The sequence below is a fragment of the Pezoporus wallicus genome, unplaced genomic scaffold (genome assembly GCF_028554395.1).
Source record: "Pezoporus wallicus isolate ANWC-B61680 ecotype Strahan unplaced genomic scaffold, APGP_CSIRO_Pwel_v1 contig_3952, whole genome shotgun sequence".
Classification (NCBI taxonomy): Eukaryota; Metazoa; Chordata; class Aves; order Psittaciformes; family Psittacidae; genus Pezoporus; species Pezoporus wallicus.
In genome coordinates, this window is record NW_026635034.1 from 3438356 (window position 1) to 3455517 (window position 17162).

Consider the following 17162-nt stretch of genomic DNA (forward strand, 5'->3'; position numbering starts at 1 on the left):
AGTTTATTGAGTTTTAATCAGTTTGTTGAGATTTAATCGGTGAATTTATGTATGCAAAATACTAAACACAGATGGACTAATGGTCAATGCTATTTACTACACTTAAAGCTATTGTGGGATCCAAAGATTATTGTGTAAGCTTACTATAAGTGTCTTAAAATATTACATGTATGAAAAAATGTCACTGTTCTGTTAGCTCAAACAGGAGGAGTGCATCTGTCTCACAAATCAAGCGTTACATCAAAATAGAAAGCACCATCCCTGGGCACTTCTGAAAGCTGTGTGGAAGGAGAACTTCTATTTCCATTGAACACTGGCCATACCCAAAGAATAGGGAAGGGACTAATGAAAGAATAACAGCAAATGGTCAAAAGACATAGGACATCTTACCATTTACCACACAGACCATGCATACTGACTCCAGGAGGGGTGGGTTCTTGCTGCCTACAAATCTGTGCAGTGCTGCTTGTACCTGTATGATTCATCTTCACCACCTGTATTTGTGCCAAAATCTAGATGGATGGTCACGCAGGTGCATCCTTAGATGGAGAGACCAACAGAGACAGGTGGGGAGGCCTCCTTTTTCCATTCTGCCTTCTGGAGATCTTGGCATACTTCCTCCTTCATTTATTCACTACTTTATTGGCTATGCAATTGAAAAAATGGTAAGAAAAGCACTGACAGCACAGGAGAGGAGAGGAGAATCAATAAAATCGGACAGGAGGAGCAAAATGAATGTGTTTTTTGCCCCTTCAGCAAGTAATTCTCATTGCCTCTGATCTCCTCACAGAACAGACTATCTCAGCTTCGCTTTTCAGAGCAACTGTTCTGATCTCAAGGGTGATAAGTACTACAGAAAACATGAGGGGAAACAGCTCAGCTTCCTCCCTGCTTTCCATCTAGTGATAAAAGTGAAGTATGGGACAGTTGTGTGTTCTGTGTCCCTATGGAGCTGGGATCCAAACATGGAAGCCTGTCTTGAAAGATGTGAGGAAAACATCACAAACACATCTTATGATAATTCTATTCTTATTTTTTTAATAAATTCTGCAAGGAGCAATACCCATAGTGCTTTCCAACATTTCCCTTGTCCTCTCGACAGTGACATAGAAAGCTTAGACTTCAGGCACTGAATGCCAGGGGCTATAAATCCCTAGATTTAGTCCAATTTCATCTGCCTCTGAACAGTTCAGGGCAGCTCTGAGTCTGATCTAAATTGTCCCTACCTTACACTCCCTGACTCTCTTCTTCTTCTTGTCATGTTTTATATACTTATTGACTTTTACAGAGCTTCCCAAGTAATTCTTCAAGGAAGATTGACTGATTTAAGGGGTTAGTCATCCTGCAGGTTAGTAAACATGACAGCTGGTTGAGGATTAACAGGAAATCATGAATAAAATCATTGGGATTGATAAGGGATTCTCAAGCAATTAAAGTCTTCTTGCAGAAAGTAAAACAGAAAAAAAAACAAACAGTGAAGGTCAAAGGAGAAGGATGACCTACATGCTGACAATCACCGAGTCCTGAAATACAAGATGTACTGGCAGAGTTAGTGTGAGATGGTTAATAACAAGGGGATAAATGCTAGAGAGAGCTGCAGGCCAAGGTGCAGGAGACTTGGCAGAGCTGTGTAAGACTGGAATAGCTGTGGGACCAGCAGGTCAGTGCAGGGGAATGCCAGCAGAGTGGTGTGAAGGTGCAAAGCAAGATTAAAATGAGCTGGCACACTGGTCTGGGGACGCTGCCTATTGCCTGTCCTGTGATGCCAATGGTAGAGAAAATTGCAGGACAAGACCACTCATTTCTCCAGAGAAGAATTTGCCGATGTGATGCAGAGACCAGACAGATGACTTCAGGTGACTTCCTTCCACTTCCCAATACCTCTATCTACTTCATCGCTGTGATTGAGGTTTGCTGCCTGCTAACTGCTTCCTGCTTAATCTCAGGCTGGCTTCCCTTGTTACTAATCTCCTGCATGCGCATCTTTGTGTTCTCTCTCTTAACCTCCAGCTCCTTCTCCTGTACTGTAAATCCCCATTGATGACTTTAATGCTCCAGGTGTGAGGGGCTCTGGCACTTCGTTTAATGAACTGGAAATGAATCGGAACCTACGAACTCTGGTAGAACCCGTACCAAGAGCCATCTGTTGTGAACTGCAAATGCTGATTGGCATTCAGGATGCTGAGCTCCTGTTTTACTCATGCTACCTGGCTCCTTGGTTGATTACTGAGCTCATGACAGCTTCTAATGTGTGTCACAGTGAGGAATGTCAGGACCAGTCAAGAAAACATGTTTGGTTTGAAGGGAGGGAGCCTTGAGTCTCATATGGCTTCATGTTTGTCCTGTGGGTCAGGGCAATGAATGCAATGGGCCAAGGGATGTGTTTTAGAATACTCATTGGAATTTGTATGTTATCATAAGTTTTATAATCTTTTAATTTTAGTCTGGTGTCCTAGATATATATGATTAAGGGGACACTGCAGCTTTCCTTTTGCTTTTTATAAAGCCTATATTAATTTAGTTTAATTTTATTTTTTGCCCATGCAGTAAAGCTTTTTAAAAGGCACATTTAGGTAGTGTTTAAATCTTAGACCTGTGAAGCAACAGAAAGGAAGCCCAAAACGCTGTTGCTCATGTTTGTGTTTTGTTAATTTTTTAGTGTTGGTTTGCAGAATAGTTTGATTTATAGAGCAATGTGTGGGAACACATTTAGAAGTCAAACATAATCTGTGACAGGGTTGTACAGCTACAAGGTTTCTGGGTTTCTTGATCTCCATAAGGTGTTATCTCAGGGCTGAAGTACAGCACAATGTGAAGTTTATATGACTTGCTGTTGATTAATCTTAGTGTTCTTCAGCTTTTCTCACTCCTCAGGAGCTTTCTTAGTTTCAGGTGTAATTGTGTTTAAGTTTATTAGCACTTTGTAGGAGATTTGGGCTCTGCCCATTCCCCACCTGTGGTTTGGTTCATCTGGAGGGTTCTGGAGCAGCCATTTTCACCTAGACAGAAGAGACTGCTTCATTTGTTTTCATGTACGATTCCAAGAGCCCAGCTCATTCTTAGCAAATAAAAACATCCCAAATTGTAAAAAAAAAAAAACACCCCAAAACCAAAAAACCCCACCAAAACCCCAAAGTTTTATTTTTCTGAGACCTTTAAGCAAGAATACGCAGGTGATAAACTCTGAGTTTAAACAGGGTATCAAACAGGATGAGCAGTTTAATTCAGCCTGTCCTCTTCCTTTTCAGAGTCTAACAGCCGACGGGCAGTGAGCAGAGGCTTCCTGGGTGGATTGCTGAGGCTCTATCAAGACTGGCATCGCAATGATGTTTCCAACAACTATGTCTACATTCGTAGGGGTCTCCTGCTCTGCCTGAAGCACATCACCAACATCCAGCTGGGCAGGGAGACTTTCCTTTGCTCCAAGGGGATGGAGATTCTCTTTACAAGTGTACAGGTAAACGGTGCTTTAGTAGCTAAGTGAGATAGAATAGATAGTGCTGGGTTCTTCCTCACAGTCCAGGAAATTCCATTTTTTATTGTGAATTTCTATAATACATCAATGAAAAATATGGTAATGTTAAAATATATTTAATTTTTCACAGTTAATAATTCAGAAAAGCTGAAAAGTTTCAGTTTAAAACTAATTCCTACTGAACCTGACAGGAATTGTAGTTCAGGCTTTTTAATGCCCTTTATTTCCCTCTTCTGCTCTGTGAATCCTGCTGTCTGTTGGTACTTCCTCTCCCAAAGAACAGTGCAGTATCTCCACAAAAGAGTTGCTTATGTGTTTCATGAGATGTTTTCTTTCAGGTATCCAGATGGATAATTACACCCAATCAGTTTTTTACACACAAAAAAGTTATTTAGACAGGCATTTGCTAATGAGAAACTTCCATTAACTGTTTTTCAGGAGTCCCTGATTTTAATCTTGTGAGGGTTCATCACAACAGTTGATGATTCTGAAGGTGGGATCTCTCTGAGGTGTAGAAAGGGCAGGTTCAGAACAGTAACAGTTTCCTCCCACATGCTGAAAAGTTGCTTGTAGAGAAATCTCGCCTATGTGATTAAATGAGAAGTGTTTCCATTGTCATTCTTACTGACTAGTGCATCATCTCATTCAAGCACCATCACAGACAGTGATGCCCCTTCTCCTACAGAAAGCCTTATGATCCAGTGTATTTGCTTCTTCACCTTTCCATCACTGTAATAAATAATTCTCCTGTGACTGAAAGATATTTCTTACTAGCAGTAGAGAGTATGCTGGCAGAGTTGTCACTTCATTGTCCTCTTAAGTACTTGATCAGCTTTTCAAGTGGGATGATGTAGCCAGAATCAGCAGACCTTTAAAGGGAGTGTGGCTTCTGTTAATGACAAGTCCTTGATCTGCAGAAACTTGAATAGGGTGGATGGCAACAGCTGCTTGAGGGTAGATGTCAGCTCCTTCCCTCTCAAGAGCCTTCTATAGCCCATGTAGGTTTCTGAGCTAACATCTCCTGATAGCTCAGCCTGGAAGCAGCCCCATGGGAAGTGCAAGCATGGGGTCACCTTGGGTGAACAAACAGGAAACAGCACACTAAGACTCCAGTGAACACTGATAATACTAATCCTTCCAAAGGTTAGAAGTGGAGCGGAAATGACAGCTTCAGGGGCCTCCAGTTTGCGGTCTCCTACTGCGCACTACCAGGGACATCATGGAAGGAGAGTTACCAAGGTTAATAAATGCAAAGCTCAATGTTCCCTCGCTACTTCTTTGGGATACTGTGAGTCTTAAAGTGTCTCTCCAAGACATGAAGTGTCAGGAGGACTCTGGCAGCCCTCGGAGATCTCGCTCATGCTCTTCCCTTACTCTGTCCTGAGGTAGAGGCTGCTGCTGCTACTATCTGTAATTTTCATGATAGACAGAAAATGGGAAATGTAGTCTCTTGAGAGGAGTTTTATGCTGTAGGAAGAGCAAAAGAGATGGAGACAGGGCAAGACAAATAACTTCTGCTTGGGAAAGCAATGACTCTTTTTGTCTGTAGACAGTATTTTAGTGCCTTTAGGAATTTGCTGGCTGTGGTGATTAGCCTTGACCAACCTCTGAGCAGCTAATGAGATTTTAAAGGTGTTAAAAGCTGCCTAGAAAAGTTCTGCTGAAACCATTTTATAATTCTTCTTTGCTTGTTTTAACAGCCTGCAGTGGAATTCCTATTTACAAGGCTGGTTTTAGACTGAAACCTCCCTAGCTGCTTATTGTATGGACTGACAGATAGCTGAAATGCCTGAGCTTTTAATAGCCCGTAAGGCTGTGTCATTACAGGAAGAGCCAATAGTTCATATACTGTCTCCTTACATAGATTAGACGTGACTGCTACTTGAGTTGAGGAGAATTTAGAGATATTTTGCGTCTGGCTCCTACCTGGAAAAAAAAAATAATTTTAGGTAATGAAATCCTTTATGGAAAGGAAGCATTTTCTGCTCCCATTTCTTCTTCCAAACTTGGCTTTGACTTTCGTGGCAGTTAAATGGCATATTCACATTAGCAACTGGCTGGCCCTGTACGCAGTGACAGGGAGTTGCCTACGCTGAGACAAGAAAACAGGTTTGTATCACCTTTAAGAGACTGGTGCACAGAATATCAATTTGCTGTTTTATCCCTGTCTGATTTCTTAAGCTTGCCTGGTTTCTCTTCAGTCTTCCTGTACTAGGGCCTACTCTAAGATAATATTACTCACTTTATGCTTCCCAGTAGTAACATCCATATGTTGAAGTCCTGTCTTCACTGTTCCAGTAAAAACAGAACAGTTTTAGTAAACCAGAGTAAGATTGTTCAAGAATGTCTACGTGCAGCAACAGAATAACAATCCTCCCTTATCTTTTCTTTAACAAGCAAACAAAAATGACCAAACCACCACATGAACAAGTGAATAAATTGAAACAGTAGAAACAAGCAACAAATTCTCCTTAGGGTTTGCTCTAAACATAATAAAACTTTCCTTAGAGATGCTTTCAAAATTGTTTTTTTTTCTCCCTCTTACTCCTAACAGGCAGAGATCTAGAAATATGCATTAAGATTCTTGTAGTGACTATTGTAAGCATATCAGCTTTAGCTGATTTTTTTTCTAACCTCCCTACAGGAGTCCTGGTTAATTCCACTGAATCTTCTAATGCCGTTCAATCATACATGAGAAAACAGAATGAAGTCCTGTACGACTGAAAAAAACAACACCTCAATGCAGACATTTTCCTACAATAAAGTACTTTAGGATCATAGAAATGTTTAGGTTGGGAAAGAACTGTTAAGATCATGAAGTCCAACTGTTTACCTAGCACTGCCCAGTCCACCACTAAAACCATGACTGTGACAGGCTCCTAACTGGATTTAACTCCTTACGCCACCACGCTTTAGGTTCAGCCATCCAGACTGTTTTTTAGCCAGCAAACAGTAGATCCAAGCCATGACCAGACAGTTTCTTTGGCAGAATGTTGTGGGAAACTGTGTCAAGGGTTTTACTAAACTCTAGGTAGTCACCATCCACTGCCTTTCCCTCATCTACTGAGTAGGTCACCTCGTCATAGTAAGAGATCACATCAGTCACGCAGGACCTGCCTTTCAATAAACCCATGCTGACTGAGCCTGATCACCTTCTTGTCCTGTACATGCCATGTGATGGCACTCAAGGTGATCTACTGCATAACCTTCCCTGACACCGTGGAAGTTATTGACAGGCCTGTAGTTCTCTGATTCCTCCTTCTGTCTCTTCTGGGGGATTATGTGTAATAGGACGATTGCAAGGGACAACTCTCAATCTTGTTCTCCTTTGATTCCTAGGACTGTTTATCTTGCAAAAATCTGGATCCTATCATAAACACCGTGACTCAGATTCTGAGGAAGTGCTACCCCAAGGAGCCTCTGCCTGTGGCGACAGTGAGAAGTTCCTATTCCTTCCCTCTTCCTGGGAATACCAAGGCTGAACCTCCATGTGAGGGATCTGAAGGTAATTGACTGAAGGGTGAGTTCAGTAAAAGCATGACAAGAGAATTAAACGTGGGATCTGAGGAAGGGGAGTCTTGGCAGCCTTGTCCTGAGTTGTACAGTTAAAATCTGATGGCTTAGAGTTTTATTCAGTAGAGATGAAACTACTCCCAGGTCTTCTCAGAGCCTGGAGAACGAGAGAAGAGTAAAAGGAGCAAGGAAAAGGGGAAAAAAACCCACATTCTTCTATTATCCAAATAATGAAACAAAGTAGGCATGACAGAGGCTGGAGGTGCTGTTGCTCTAACAGCAGAACAGAGACAGAGGTACTGTGCTTGTGCATGGCTATCTGGGGGGGGAACACTGCCCTGCTTCTTTTCCAGTAAAGAATTGCAGGAATTATCCTTTTTCCTTTCCAAAATTAAAGTAGATAGCAATCATGCTGCACGAGTGAAAGATGTAAGCGCTTGCTGAAAAGCAGAACTTAAGCACAGGCATGATAGCCACACAACCCACGGAAAAGGAGAAACCGTAGAGCCTGTGGTACACACAATTTCTCTGTTGCTTTCAGTTTCATATGGAAGATGCTCAAATAATATAACAATGATGGCAATAAAACATCCTAGTCTAGATAATATAGATTAAGAACATCCTGTAATATTATTGTAGCCAAGCAGAAAATCTCTGTATTGCTTTGTAATAGGAGTTGGATCCATATCATGGTGACATTTGTCATGGTTTTGAAAGGCAGTGCTTGAGTCCAAGAGAACAGAGCTTTAAAAAGTGGGAGATTTAGTGCCAAATTCATTTATATTAAATTAACAAATGGAATCTTTTTTTAATCAGGGTTGTGGTGAGTTGTAGCTTGAAGGCGTGTGGCACACTGAAGAGGTTGTACCTATTTCTGTAGAGGGCCTGAGGAGGGGGGTATTAGATTGAGTACCTTTGCCTGTTTTCTACTTCTGCAGGTGACTATGAAAGTGATGGAGAAGAAGAGGCTGAAAAAGACCTGGATAGTGAGGAAGAGGAGAGTAAGGAGGAAGTAGGTATATGAGCCATTTCATTAATCATTCACATACTGGAAAGTGAACTTTTCATTGTCTGTTTTGGCATCCTGATAAGCTGCCAAAACACAGAATGTAGATATGCACGTTGTCCTACATAAATACACTAAACAAATAATAGAGGATACTTGAAAGAAGGAAAAGAGAAAGCCTTGACTTTCATTGAAGAGAGTCTCTTGCATTTGTCTTATTAATTGCCATGCTTGTCACCGAGAATGGTGTGGGTTTGGTGGCTTCTGTGTTCGTGTAGGGAGACTGACCAGTGACTATTATAATCATGTGCGCAGTCAGGGATAAATGATGGATCTTTGATTCCTCCAGGCGTGGACCAGAAAAAGCACTTAGTGGAGAAAGCAGAATTGTCATCTAGAAAAGACTAACCCTTTTTTTCTTCCCATATCAGAGCATATTTGGCTGTGCATCAATCCTAAGCAAAAGGTCAGTACTTTTAAGCCACAGCTGAGGCATTTGAACCTATATTTCTTCTTCATTTGCTGCTGCACATAGACAAATAATACAATGAATTATTCAGTAGTTTTCTGACTTCTCCCTTTGCACTCTTCCTGCCATGATGTAACTTGCAAAAAAGCCCTCTATCAGCTGAGGATGAGTGTGCAAACGTTTCTCTTGTGAAAATACACAAAAGCACCTATGCACATGTGAAGTGGTGAATGCTGCTAATAGGTCTTTGCCACATAAAGTGGTTTGGGAAAGCATATTAAAGAAATGGAGTTGCAAACACAGTCTAATTGGATATGATTGAGACTTTGTGGAAGGGCATTTTCATTACTTGTCTTGTCTTTTTCTCAAGTATTAAACTGATGTCACCCAATGAAGAAAATGAAGCTAAGAGAAAAAATACCACATTAGCTCAGTGTCCTAACCTGCCCCTGTCTGGTTTTAGCTGAATGCTACAGCTTGTCAAGACGCTCATTAAGGATAAGGTTCATAGTGAATTTATCTCCTTCTTTAATTAGTCATTCATTCAGAAAGAGATCCTATAGTCCTATATGTCTCTGAACTACTTCATTTTTCATAATATTTTACCAAGCAGATGTGCTCATCAGGTTTGTTTTTATTTTTGCCTAAGAGCTTGCTCTGAGTATGAGTTTTAAGTACTGTTTGTCTGGCATACTGGTCATGCATCTCTTGTGACAAATCTGTCTAAAGGGAAAGCAATCAGGGAATGGATAATGAACTTTCAGTTTACTTTTTTTTGTATGAGCTATCATTTGCACAATATTTCCTGGCATAGATGTGATGTACAAACATTTTCACAGCTACATAACACGCATATCTATGCATCCTAGTAATAGCAACCAAACTTAAACTTGACTCAACACCTCCACCAGCAACTGTTTAGACAGTTCCATGAAAATCAAAATCATTACATCAACCATTTAGCCTTCCCAACCCAAATCTTCAGCGAGCTTGAAGCTGCTTATCATCATTATGCTGTCAGTGGCAAATCCTTTAAACTGACCTCATACTCCGTGCAGCTCTTCACTGGGTTTTCACCTAGGCCCTAACCGCATTTCAAACTCTGCTTTGCAATACAAGCGTGGCTCAGGATTTGAAATCTCATGGACTCTTTTGCATTTGGGCAATTTTATCATTTTTTCTTTTGATAATAGCTTCAGGAATGAGTCTATCACGAGCAAATCACTTCTTTGCTGGCATTTGGTGGGGCATGCTTCCTAATGACATGTTAAATTATTTGAATAATGATGTGGATTAATGCCCACTCATCAGTACCATGTTTCTGTCCTTCTCTCTTGCCCCATCTTTTCCTCATTTCATATGCGATGGCTGAATGCTGACACAGCTCAGTTTCGGTTCTTTTATTGGATATGGAGGACTTTGCACATTTGCCTTTGACTGTGAAAGTTTCGGATGAGGTTCTTTTCCCTGATTCACTGATGGTTGAGATCTAAAAAGCTTTTTTTTCATATAAAAATATCAAGGAAGTTGGAGAGTAAAGAAGATGAATTGGGTAACAGTTTCACAGATTTTTATAAGCAGCCTTGAGATATAAAAATAAAATATAAGCAATTGGTGCCTATAAGTTCAATTATACGGATCTGGGCCTTTCAGTTTGATTGACAGGCACTCAGAGAAACCATGTGGTTGTCTAAATGATAAGTAGAAGTGTCAAGCTTTCTAATTTGGCTGGTGGTTTGTGAAGACAATTTTGGCATTAATATACTTGGAACATTTTTTTGCTAAATAGATATTTGATTATCTTTTTCTTTGAATAAGAATATTACCAATTACATTGAGGACCTGTGCCTACTGTTTTACACAACATAAGCATGGGAATTGATGATATGCTTAGAAATAACTAGCAATTGTTGATTATTTTGAAATCTCCCAAGCTGAGCTGCTTATAACAAGGTTCAACTTTCAGATGCTGTTAGAAACCATCTTTTCATGGTATGTCTACTTAAGTACTCAAATACCAAAACGTCAAATTCCGCTTCTTCATGATGCAGTCTTTCCTCTTGTGCCTCTATTTTTCCTTTCCATAAAATGACTTTAACAGTTATAGGACTCATTAAATGAGTATGATGTTATTAGAAAGCAACAGTATTATGCCGAATATCACTTCAACAGTTATCTTGTGGGGCTGGTTTAATATACATGCTTTCCTAATTCTGCTTTTGTAGGATTATGACTTGGAGACAGATGTGAACAAACTGAGATCAAAGGCAGTTCTTGACCGACCAGAGGAAGAGCTTGGACAATATGAAGCAATGTGTCCAGAACTTTCCCATAATTTTCAGGTACTATCATAATGTGGTTTCCTGTATTTGTGAATATTCAAGAGTTTAAGAAATACTTGAAAGGGAGTACTGACAAGAGGTAACTAGATGAGGCTATTGCAAAGGGAAAGCTAGATGTCTTACAGGACTAGAAAACCAAAGAGTAAGACTTTTTGCTATAGTTTATTGATGAGAATCAAGAGTGAAAAAAAGTGAATGATGCTGTTTGGTGCACATTCGGCTGGGTATGGATTAACAAAGCACTGTTGAATCAATTACCACATGAGAGATCTGTCAGGTAATAATTTACCCTTGCTGGGAATTTCAACTGCAATATCAAAATCAGAATGAGATGTGGAAAGTAAATACTGTCAACTAGTGTTTTTAAGGAAGTGATGGAGAAGATTGCACTGCCACTGAGTGACATGCACAGTTCTAACCATTGTTATATTGCAGTCTGGGACAAGAAATGCACTCATTACAAGTCTTGGAATTTAGGAGACCTGAAAACCGTGATTCAAATACGAATCTGTAAAGGATCACTGGCTTAATATATCTCCTGTACACACAATTCTATGACATTTATTATGACCATAAGTAGCCAAATGTGATCAAATTATACTGTTGCATGAAGGTGGGATGGAGTTTTGCATGACAGAGTTGCCTCCTTTGCCCTGATGTAACATTTTATATTTAAAGAAAAAAATGCCTTGCAAGTTATCTTCCCTAATTTGTTAGAACTATTGGTTTTGGTTGGAGCTGACTCACTCCGATGACTCAATCTGATCCTTTTCGTTTCTGAGGACTACTGTTGAAACAGCTTTGTGGATAGAGAAATTCTGGCAGGTGGTCCATGGGCTGATTTTACTCTGTCTGTCTTATTGGATGAGTACAATTTTGGGAGGCTTGTAAATATTTGCTCTTTCTTCCTTGAAAGGTTTCCTCTAGAAGGAAGCACAATCTGTCTTCAGTTTCTTTTAATTTCTTCTGCTTTTTAAATTTAAAGGAGCTTGAAACAGAATCTGAGGAAAAGAAGAGCTTGGAGGACAGAACTGAGAGTCTTCTCTCTGCTCCCTCTCATTCCATTCCAAATGCTACTTCTGTGAAACATCCAAACTACAGATTGAGAAACCAAAGTGTCACAGAGATGGGACCAGATCCAGGGGAAAAGGATTTCAAAGTCCCGCTGCAGAGCTGGACAAAGAAGGAGATATGCAGATGGGATCAGACTGATGAAAAGAGAGACATTGCAGAAACAGCTCAAGAGGCAGACTCCTGTGAAGATCCAGCCAGGAACCATGTGCTTATTTTACGCCCCCTCCCAAAAGATCCTGCTTGGTACAAAAAAACATTTTACCCTGAATGTGAGGCCTTGATCAATTCTATTGCTGGAGAGAGCCTGGATTACTCAGACATAGTGACAAACCTTCTGGAGAAACACCAAGGAGATATCCCATTCCACAGCCCTCGCTTTTACATAGCGAGGGCCAAATGTGTTAAGTCCATACCAGACTACAAAGACTTGGCATTCCCTGATTTCTGGGGTCACCAGCCACCTCCTTACAGCAAGCCCATGTTGGAGCGCAAGTATGGGGTTCAAAGGTGATTGTGCTTTAATATAATTACCATACAGGATTAGGAATTGGCAAAACTATTTCCTACCTCTGACATGGACTTTCCATGTGTCAGTGGATGAGTTGTGATCTGTCTGTGAGTTGCTTTCTTTGTCTCGTAGGTCAAGGTGGTAGTAGCAATCCTGGAGTGAGATTTTTATGGCTTCTGTGAATACATGTTCCAAACTGTTTCTGATTAAACCATTTATTGATAAATGTATCAATGTATATGATGGAAATCTGAGCTGGTCAAAGCTCTAACACAGATTTACTAGTAGCTTTTCCTTAACATGAGTAGCCCAAGAGCCAGAATACACTATGAATCTGTGACCTTGATAGAACACAAATGAGAACAAGTTCATATTAGAGATGGAGAAGACTCTGTCCTTTTAGGATATGTTTTTGTCTTTAGTCTTAATCCAGTCACCTTTAGCAACAGTGGGTCCCATCTGGCTGAGGACAAATCCTTCCTATCCTCTTGGAGCTGTGTGTCTGTCAGGTTGCTTTCTGGAATCACCCTGGTTTACCCTTCTGCTGCTGTGTCCCTTCTTGCTGTGCCTCTCACTCTGCTCACTCCATGGGGTCCTCCAGAATCTTCTCCTCCTTCCCTAGCATGTGCTTCAGCTTCTGGGAAGTCTGTCATGAGCCAGAGAGCTGCAGTGGGGCAAGGTAAGTGAGCTGCTCTCCCTCCCTGCTGCCCAGCTTACTAGGAGAAGACAACATATACAGCATGCAACATGCAGAGAGAAATCAAATCAGATCTCCCCTCTGCCATATTGCTAGAGGCTACTGTTTTTTCCATGTTGTTTCAGACTTTCAGGTGAGGGGAAAGCTGTGTTTTGAAGCTGTACTGGCAAAGAAAGCTCCACTTATAATAGCTTCATCTGCTCTATGTGCAGCTCTGTACAATGACTTTACATTTCTTTTCAGCGGTATAAAGAATTACTAGCAGATACCACAGAGGCTGGATTCTGTATTAAACTTTAAATTTGATCAATGCTAATCAAATGGCATTTGTGAAGACCACTAATTCCTGCCCTCTAGAGAGATAATGATTCTTTCTGCAGCAAATACAAAAGCTGAAAATCTTATCTTAGAGCAAAATCACTCTACCATCTTCTCCTTGCACTGTTGCTCTAAAAGCATTTCTTTTATGACTATAATAACATGTGTAACCATACAGCTAAAATGGGAATAATCATACCATGCTTCAGGGCATAACATGGTTGTTGCAAAGGTCAGGTAGAAAATCTGGTATTCCACATTTGATCATCTTTAGGGATCAGAGAGCTCCTGTTTAATACTGAGTAGAAATTAGCTTGATTTAGAGTCAAAATTCACTGTAAGACAGACTAGTAAGTTTATAAGTTATGGCAGATATTTCCTCACAGGGCAAGGCTGGCCATTTGGGAGATTGGCATTGACTGAGAAGAACTGGGGGTAAGTCAAGCTTGACAGAATACTCTAAAGAATAGAATATGTACAGAATCAGTCACTTAATACAAACGGCAACTTGTAATGAGAATGGAGCAGGAGATTTCTCATGGTAAAAGAACAACCAACCAAAACCACCACCATCACCAACAACAAACCAACAAATGAAGCTCACCTGGAATTAGCACATGGAAGTCCTCTTTTTTTACCAGTCTTCCAAAAGAATTGCCTAAGCCTCTTCATATTTCTTTTACAAGATTATCCTGTACTGAGATTTCTCAAAGTATCTTTACAATTTACCCTTTTCTTCTGTTTTTTCCTAGGGACAAAGTACTAGATGATGTTCGCCGCTTAATCCAGCCAGGTGATGTGATAGGCAGAACTGTTTTTGACTTAGATGAGCCCAGGTGAGTAACTCAGATTGAGTACTGTAGCCCGGGGCACTGTCAGTGCTGGGTTAGGTAGTCAGCTCAGTTCATCTGTTCAGCCCTGATAAAAGTACAGAAGAAATAACCTAGGAGATAAAGGCCTAACAGGAAAAATATACAAGATGAGCAGATTCTTTGTGTGTGGCTCTGGGAAAAGAATTTGTTGTAGAAGTCACTGGAGCAAGATAACCTTGAAGCTCTTTATACAGAACAAGAAAATCTACACCTCAAAGGGACTGTATGGTGTCCCTGGATGTGTCCGCAGTGTATGTAGGGATCTGGAACAGAAGCATGCAGGCAGATGCTGGGAACCATACCTATGCATCCGGATGCTGTCTCCCTGCACCCTGAAACAGCATTTTCTACTGCGATTGCACTTCAGAGTCTCTACAACCAGTGTCATGGGCCGTAGATGTACCCTAAGCACTTACAAAAGGCTTCTGAACACCATGCATCCAGCCTTGTGAACAGTTTCACATACTCAGCTGGGGCTGGAAATTGTGATCCTTGAGAAGATGCAGTGCAGGGCAGCTGAGGGGGTCTCAAATAGGAAGAAATTGCATTCAGAGGAAGGATGAATGACTTGGAGAACATTTTTTAGAGGAAAAAGAAAATAGGTGAAGGACAGTTTGAGACAGAAGAAAGCTGTGAAGTTGTTAAAGATTAATGGTTTCTAAGCTTTAGAAGGAAAATATATAGATGAGTAAATGTATAGTTAATGTATAATAATTGTATAAAAATGCCTTGTGCAATTATTAAGCTAATGGAAATAATTCAGTAGGGAAGGTAACTGGAATAAAGAAATTAAAAATGAACTGGGGCAAAAGGGGGTACTGGGAAATGAAAAGAAGATGCTCTTCAGAATCACTAAGCAAGAACAGAGAATACTGCATTGGATAGGACGGTTATAGATTTGCTCACCTCTTGCTTTTCTCAGAGTCTTGCTTATTAAAAATATTATATATATTTAAAAGCCTGTCTGTTGAAGCAACCTGCTATAGTTATCTTTGCTTTGATTTACTGCAGTCACTCAAGCCCAGGTGCTCCAGGCTGCCTGACATTCTTCTCCAAGTTTGAATCGGGAAACCTTCGCAAAGCCATCCAAGTGCGTGAGTAAGTACGCCTGTAGCGGCCACATCCCATCCTGCCTTCCCACTGTGACCACAGCATGAAACAGTGGAGTTTTCCTGAGTTTGGAAAGGGCTGGCCAGGGAAGCAGGTTATGATACAATGCCTTCCAACACCTAGAACTCACGAAGGTACCAGGAGTGAGAAAACAGCTCAAAATGCTTTGATACGACTAACATAGTGAGAATATTCAATGATGCATCTGGTTACTGCTAGTTTGATGTTGTTTGGCTCTCATGGGATATTAGAGAATGTGATTGTCTAGCCTGCTGTCCTCAGACTGGGGGGTGTTCATGGCCACTGTCTTTTCTGGTCTTCCTTTACAGATTTGAATATGACTTAATTATGAATGCGGATGTGAACAGCAACCAGCAGCACCAGTGGTTCTACTTTGAAGTCCGTGGCATGAAATTAGCAGTTCCCTATCGCTTCAACATTATCAACTGTGAGAAGTTCAACAGCCAATTTAATTATGGTATGAGTCTTTGGGGCATTGCACTGGTTTTCTCCTCACAGGGGTATCTTTTTAATGCTCCAAAGGTTTTGAACTTTCCATGTCTCTAAGTATAAGGAAGGCAGTAAATTTAATCTTATCTGCCCTGAAATCCACTGAAAGAGTTGCTTTAGGATTGTCAAAGGACCTTTCTTTATCCTTACGAGGACCGAGGTGTAAACTGAACATTGAGACCTGGGAGAGGATTTGTAGGGAAAAAAAATGCCATTGTTCTGTGTTTAGGGACTGGAATGGAGGAAGAATGCCATTGGGGTTGGGAGAGGGGAAATAAGACAATCTGTTGGAACTGAATGAGCAGCATAGGATTGGAAAGTGCTTCTAAGATTTAAATAAATGTAGATAATCCTCAAACAAATATTCCTGATCCTTTGGGCTTATCCAGAAAGACATCTCTGCCTTCAGACCTGCTGAGACTTCTGCTGATATTAATGATTAAAAGAAAGATTCTGTTCCTTGCTGTCTTTGAGCTCCTGTCATACTTTGTGGTTCAGGAGGAAGGCAGCATCGCTCAGAAACAGGCAGGGCAAGTCTGAGCTTTCAATGTCCATTTTAGAAGAGAAATTATTTCTTCTGCATGGGTTGAATTCTTAGCTGGTATAAGCTGCTTTTTCATTTGTTTCCATGGAGTTGAGTTAATTTACACTAGTTCTAGACCCAACTCAGAATGTTTAATAAACCCCTAATATCAGACTTTGCATTCCTCCGGGGCCCTGTGGATACAGGCTTTGCCATCACCAGGAGAAGTCTCTCCGGATCAACGTACCTAAAACAAATAGCCCTAGGAGGTGGAACGATTTGTCACTTGTATTACTGAAAGTGGCTGGATGAGTGGCATAATGAATTCTAAATCATTTGCTCTTTAACCCTAAGGACTGGAGTTCAAGTACTCGTGTGGATCCCAAATCAAAATTATTTCCCCCCCCTCCCCCTATAATATTATTCTACTTCCCTGAATTACAAGCCAATTCAGTGTGGTGTGTCTGGAATTTTGACATCCTGCTGTAAACCCCAATACAACCTCTGGTACAGCCACCAGCAGCTTCATAGCTAGAGATTCTGGCTATTATTGTAGCAGCATAGAATGGTTTGGGTTAGAATGGACCTTAAGCTCATCCAGTTCTGACCCCCCGCCACAGGCAGGGACACTTCCACTAGACAAGGTTGCTTCAAACCCACTCAGCCTGGCCTTGAACACTGCCAGGGATGGGGCGGCCACAGCTTCTCTGGGCAACCTGTGCCAGCGCCTCAGCACCCTCACAGT

General features: G+C 40.9%; 1 protein-coding gene across 2 annotated transcripts in view; it reads left to right on the forward strand.

Annotated features, from left to right (window-relative positions):
• Window positions 1–17162, forward strand: part of AGBL1 (AGBL carboxypeptidase 1) — a 284698-nt gene that overhangs the window by 52767 nt on the left and 214769 nt on the right. For both annotated transcript variants that reach the window (XM_057422024.1, XM_057421936.1), the window contains exons 7-14: window positions 3249–3457; window positions 6815–6980; window positions 7927–8000; window positions 10689–10805; window positions 11791–12386; window positions 14155–14238; window positions 15286–15372; window positions 15714–15862. In XM_057422024.1, coding sequence (XP_057278007.1) covers window positions 3249–3457; window positions 6815–6980; window positions 7927–8000; window positions 10689–10805; window positions 11791–12386; window positions 14155–14238; window positions 15286–15372; window positions 15714–15862 — 1482 coding nt within the window. The remainder of the gene's footprint in view (window positions 1–3248; window positions 3458–6814; window positions 6981–7926; window positions 8001–10688; window positions 10806–11790; window positions 12387–14154; window positions 14239–15285; window positions 15373–15713; window positions 15863–17162) is intronic.